General features: G+C 47.8%; 1 protein-coding gene across 2 annotated transcripts in view; it reads right to left on the bottom strand.

The window, feature by feature from the left end:
- GNAL (G protein subunit alpha L) overlaps window positions 1–6,479 on the bottom strand; it is a 211,171-nt gene that overhangs the window by 1,629 nt on the left and 203,063 nt on the right. For both annotated transcript variants that reach the window (XM_066353423.1, XM_066353425.1), the window contains exon 11: window positions 4,385–4,452. In XM_066353423.1, the coding sequence (XP_066209520.1) occupies window positions 4,385–4,452 (68 nt within the window). The remainder of the gene's footprint in view (window positions 1–4,384; window positions 4,453–6,479) is intronic.

Below are 6,479 nucleotides of genomic sequence, written 5' to 3'. Positions count from 1 at the left end.
TTGATCAAAGACTAGAGGGCTTAGGGAGTTGTCTTGCTCGTTTGACTGTAGGGAGTGTCTAAATACTGAACATGCAGCTGGAAACCCAGGACCTCAGCTTTACCTCCTGCCCACAGAGGCTTAGAGGGCAGTTGAGACAGGATGTACATTTAAAACACAGCCACTGAAAGGAGAATTCAGGGCAGTTTAAAAATTTTTTTCTCTCTCCAGAAATGAAGGTCTAAACCAGCATTTTTCAATGGCACTTTCTGCAATATGGAGATCTTCTATACCTGCCCTGACAATAAGGTAGCCACTATTCTTAGCTGATGCAGCAGAGACTGATTTTTAGTTTTATTTAATTTGAATTTGAACTTAAATATCCACACGTGTCTAGTGGGGTCCTGTATGAATAGCACATCAGCTACATTGTTCCTCCTCCACATAGAACCTGACCATTTCCATGGGGTATCCCCTGGTCAGCAGTAGAAGGTTCACGGTGCTCTGGCAGAAAAGTTCTCTGTGGCCAAATAACTGGGAAACAGATGTCATCAGCCTTGATTCGTGACATCTTGGAGTGACATGCTCATGTGCATTGTGAAGCTAAGTGGGGCAGTGTGGGGAGAGGCTGTCATAGGCTAAATGGTGTCCCCTTTCCCGTTCATATGTTCAAGTGCTAACCCCCAGCACCTCAGAGTGTGACTGTATTTGGAGGTAGGGTAGGGTCTTTGGAAAGGTAATGAATTTAAAATGAGGTCATTAGGTAGGTGCCAATCAGTAAAATGGGTGTCCTCATAAGAACAGATTAAGACACAGACACAGATAGAAGACCATGTGAGGACACAGGGAGAAAGGTGGACATCTAAAAGCCAAGGAGAGAGGGCTCAGGAGAAACCAATGCTGTTAACACCTTGACCTCAGATTTCTAGCCTCCAGAACTGGGAGGAAAAAAAATTTCCTTTGTTTATGCGACCTAGTCTGTAGGACTCTGTAATTGCGGCCGGAGCAGACTAGTGCAGGGGTCACATGGAACTTTCCTCACAGGTGTCCACAGGAATCCCTGGATGTCCTCCTTGCCCCCCACTCCCCCCTTTCACTTCCTGCAAAGCATCTTAGGAAACAGCCGTTGGAGACATAGTGGGACTCTGTAAGGGTGTCGTGTAAGTGTTCATCAGGTTATGAAAAATCCTCCCAGAAGGAGAGATGTTTTTTAGCAGTAGTTGGGCTTCTCTGGAACAATTAAAAAAGTTTTTTTCATTTATTGATACTTTTAGAGAGAGAAGGGAGAGAGGGAAAGAGGAACATCGATTTGTTGTGCTACGTGTTCATGCCATCATTGACTGATTCTTGTTTGTGCCCTGACCGGGGCTCAAACCTGCAACCTTGGTGTATTGGGATGGCACTCTGACCAACTGAGCTACCGGCTAGGGCCTCTCTTGAACAACTAAAAATGTTTTTAAACTTATGGACACTGAAGTCTGTAAGTTACATAGCTATTGAGTCTTAAGGCACCAGGTGAGGTATACGGCACACAGACTAAGTGTGTAGTGAATGACTGAACACAGGCTTTCTTCTATAATAACCTGGCCAGTTTGTCCCTGCCTGGAGCTACAAAAATGTAGGGAATGGAGTCATTCATTACAAAGGTCGTTGCAGTTTGCAAACTTCAAACAATTTAAATCTCTAAACTCATCTTCATTAAAAAGGATAGAAATAAGCTTGTCAAGGAAAACCGAGCAGTTTCAGACTCTGCTCGGCTGGGTCACCAGGGTGCTGTCCAACTATCTGAGGCTCTCTCTTAGGAGATGATGGTCCAGGGAATGAAATCAGGATCTAGTAAAATACCAGGAGGATAGTCCAGAAAACACGCAGGCTTCTAACAGATCCTAAGAGTGTCAGGACACAGGGTGCTGACTGCACCTTAACACCTTCTGCTTTAAAAGGTTTGGCAACACTGGCCCTAGAGGAGGCTCTGGTCCAGGTCCGGGCTGGAGCTGGCCAGTGGTTTCCAGTGTGAGGGACAGATCTGATTGACAGGGACTGAGGGGACGCTGGGGGCTGACTACCTGGCCCTCCCCTCTCCTGGCTCCCTCTGGTCCTGGGGATGGTTCCCTCTGACCCTTCTGTTCTGGGGATGGTTCATGTCTCCTCATGGGAAAAACTGACCCTTGCTTGAGACTACCCTCCTGGTGGTCAGTCCCCTCCTCATGTGATGACATTTAAGGGAGAACATGCAGACAGTACTTGGTCTCTTCTCATAGAGGGTTTTTCTCACTGTGCCCTCTCCCTTCTCGGCCCCAAGCCCCCCTTACCCTCCTCAAGGACACCCCTCTCTCTCCTTTCTGACCTTTATTCCCCACCCTTTCTTGGGGGCCCTGTGTTACAAAGTTATCTTTCACCAAGATTTGCTCTTGTCCAGGTTAAATAACCAGTTCTGCAGTCTGCCCTGGATGCCTAAGTCTGGGGTTACAGCAGTGGTCCCCAACCCCCAGGCTGCCGACTGGTACCGGTCCGTGGGCCATTTGGTACCGGTCCGCAGAGAAAGAATAAATAACTTACATTATTTCCATTTTATTTATATTTAAGTCTGAATGATCTTTTATTTAAAAAAAAAAAGACCAGATTCCCTGTGTTACATCCGTCTAAGGCTCACTCTTGACACTTGTCTTGGTCACGTGATACATTTATCCATCCCACCCTAAAGGCCGGTCCATGGAAATATTTTCTGACATTAATCCGGTCCGTGGCCCAAAAAAGTTGGGGACCACTGGGTTAGGGGTTCCAACTCATAACTTCTCGGACGACTCACTGCCCCAGGCAAATTTCACAATAAAAAAATGTCAGTTGATACTGCCCATGCCTTTATTTCCCCGATTTGCAAACTGCATACAAGCCAGGGTTGTCTACTCTTAAAGAAAAGTTTTCTGCCCAAAGACTGAATGGTGGGGGCGTGGCTATTCCTAGTCTATTTCTAATCTTTATCTTAATGCAGTTTGCACACTTGGTTAACTTGTTGGTCTCATTAGAAGAGCACTTTGTGGAATACTTTTTATGTGTTTCTATATTTTATGGTTTCGCAGGATGTTCCTTAAAAAAGGAAGTCCTTGATCTACTTACTACAAGCTAATTTCCCTTACTGAAGAGATTCACAACACTCACCAGCACAGCCAAGGCCCCGTGAGTCTGACAACAAAGCACCTTGTCTCACTTCACCCAACCTGGCATTTCCCAGGCCAAACCATGACGGAGCCCTTTTCCAGCACTCGCTGTTACTTCCTGAGGGTCGCCTGTTCCCCGGAACTCACTTTGGGACTTGGTCTGTTACCCTGGTTACTTTCTCACTCAATACAGGATTCAGGAGACAACAGGGGCATGGTGGGAGGAGGGTAGAGAAAGGGGTTCCCGTGGAAACGCCTTCCTACAGACTGGGCTGACCTCCACTTCTGCACAATCGACGTGCGCCAAGTGCGGTCTGGGTATGACTGGAACATGGCTCTGGGTATGTCTTGGCACCTGCTGCCTTCCAGCTAGTGAATACTCCCAGCCAGTTACACATTGTGGCTTATTCAAAAGAAAAAAATAGATAAGACAACTGTGGTAAAATTTTCCCAATTGGTCAATTAGGGCAGTGGTCCCCAACCTTTTTTGGGCCACGGACCGGTTTAATGTCAGAAAATATTTTCACGGACCGGCCTTTAGGGTGGGACGGATAAATGTATCACGTGACCGAGACAAGCGTCAAGAGTGAGTCTTAGATGGATGTAACAGAGGAAATCTGGTCATTTTAAAAAAATAAAACGTCGTTCAGACTTAAATATAAATAAAATGGAAATAATGTAAGTTATTTATTCTTTCTCCGAGGACTGGTACCAAATGGCCCATGGACCAGTACCAGTCCATGGCCCGGGGGTTGGGGACCACTGAATTAGGGTAAAGGGTATATGGGAGTTATTTATACAATTCTTTCACTTTTTTATGGAAGTTTCAAATAATCTCAAAACAAAAAGTAAAAAAGAAAATGCCTGCTTTAGAGCAGGTCCATTTTCACATTGATTTGAGTCTCTTGGTGTTAACTGGAAGACAGGGAGTAAAGGAAGACCCAAAGTGGATGCTGGTGTTTCAGACTCGGCTGAAGGACTCTTTCCTTTCTGGAAAACACAGCAAGCAGCAGGGTCCAGCTTGTCTCAGTGCCACTCTTGACTGGAAGCTGTGCGACCTGAGGTGAGACATCTAATGTCTCTGGACCTCAGTGTGCTCAGCCGAGATGAAGTGACAATACCTTCTCTCCTCTGTTGTAATTTGAAGGGAAATCAAATGAGATCATAAAAGGCTGAGTAATTTGCAAACTGCAAAGAACAGTATAAGTCTAAGGTGATGGGAAACAAAGGTTAATAAAATTGCTTACCAAAAACAGATCCCTTATAAAGAACTTGGCTCTTGTGACTTTGGGATCTTCTCCTGCGTCTGGTGTTGCTGTAAATTACAAACGGAACTTTAAGTAATGTGAGACAGAGATACGACTCTATGGAAAATAGAAAAGAAATGACAAAGTTGGCCTGCAGTATATTCATAGCATTAAAAGACACATACGACAAGGCAAAAAGCTAAAACGTCACTTCCATTTTTCTTTTCTCTTTTCAAGTCATTTTAACAGTTATAGTGCTGATAACATTTTTTGTTGGTGGTGGGGGATGATCGCTTCCATTCAAATGAAATGGAAACATCTCGCTGAACACCGGCCCAACCCACAGCTGCCTTGACCTTCAGCCTCTCGGGAGGGGAGAAGACCTGGAGGGCTCAGGATGGGCGCCAGGCCCGTGGGCGGTGGCTTCTGCAGTGGCTCTGCTCATCCAGGCTGCATTCTCATTCCATCAGCCTTGTTCCTAGAAAGACCTCTTTTACTGTCCCTACCCCAATCTGCAGTATCTGCAGCTCCTAATTAAAACCGACTGTGGCAACCATTCTGATCTTGATCCTTCTGAGTCTTTTTCCCCACACACATTCTCTGTTCACGGGATCAGTCAGTAGTTCCTGTGGCCCTGTGAAATGTACACCGCTGAGCTCTAGGCTTCACGTCAGCAGTGTTCTCATCACTGTCTCCCTTCTCTGATACAACTACTGTGATACCGGAAGCTCTGCAGGTGCTGAGTCAGCCCTGCTCTGGATCTCCCTTCTCTGATACAACTACTGTGATACCCGGAGCTCTGCAGGTGCTGAGTCAGCCCTGCCCTGGATCTCCCTTCTCTGATACAACTACTGTGATATTGGGAGCTATGCAGATGCTGAGTCAGCCCTGCCCTGGATCTCCCTTCTCTGATACAACTACTGTGATACTGGGAGCTGGGCAGGTGGTGAGTCAGCCCTGCCCTGGATCTCCCTTCTCTGATACAACTACTGTGATACCCGGAGCTGTGCAGGTGCCGAGTCAGCCCTGCCCTGGATCTCCCTTCTCTGATACAACTACTGTGATACCGGGAGCTGTGCAGGTGCTTAGTCAGCCCTGCCCTGGATCTCCCTTCTCTGATACAACTACTGTGATACTGGGAGCTGTGCAGGTGCTGAGTCAGCCCTGCCCTGGAGGCCTGCCATGCTGGTCAGGACAGGTAGCTGGGCAGGCGCAGTACAGACCTGCAGACAGGGAGGGAAGAGTGAGCAGGGGAGGAGCGCGGTGTCCCTGAGTGAGGAGGGCAGGAGCACAGTGTCACGGAGTGGGGGAGTAGGAGCACAGTGTCTCTGAATGTTAGGGGCGGGACCTGGAATGCTGAGGTCGACTGTTCGATATCCTGGGCTTGCCTGGTCAAGGCACATATGGGAGTTGATGCTTCCTGCTCCTCCCCTTTCTCTCTCTCCCTCTCCCTCTCTCTCTTTCTCTCTCCCTCTCTCCTCTCTGAAAATTGAATAAATTAAAAAAAAAATCTTAAAAAAAAAAAAAAGGCCCTGGCCGGTTGGCTCAGTGGTAGAGCTTGAGTCCCAGGTTTGATTCCCGGCCAGGGCACACAGGAGAAGTGCCCACCTGCTTCTCCACCCCTCCCCCTCTCCTTCCTCTCTGTCTCTCTCTTCCCCTCCTGCAGCCAAGGCTCCATTGGAGCAAGAGATGGCCCAGGTGCTGGGGATGGCTCCTTGGCCTCTGCCTCAGGTGCTAGAATGGCTCTGGATGCAACAGAGCAACGGCCCAGATGGGTGGAGCATCGCCCTCTGGTGGGCATGCCGGGTGGATCCCGGTCGGGCGCATGCTGGAGTCTGTCTGACTGCCTCCCCGTTTCCAACTTCAGAAAAATACAAAAAAAAAAAAAAAATGAATGTTAGGGGCGGTAATCACAGCCACTGAGTGTGTGTGTTTGTGTGTGGGAGGAGCACAGTCACTGAGGGTGGGGGAGGAGCACAGTATTGCTGAGATGGGGGTGTGTGTGCAGCTTTACTACAGTCTTTTCCAACAGGTCAGCTTTGGCCTCAGCTTGTGGAGGGATTATTACATCAGTGTTGGTCAGGATCAGAAGCGG

This window comes from Saccopteryx leptura, chromosome 11, assembly GCF_036850995.1.
Source record: "Saccopteryx leptura isolate mSacLep1 chromosome 11, mSacLep1_pri_phased_curated, whole genome shotgun sequence".
NCBI classification, from domain to species: Eukaryota; Metazoa; Chordata; class Mammalia; order Chiroptera; family Emballonuridae; genus Saccopteryx; species Saccopteryx leptura.
Note: the sequence above shows the minus strand (reverse complement) of the source record. Positions and strands in the feature narration are given on the sequence as shown.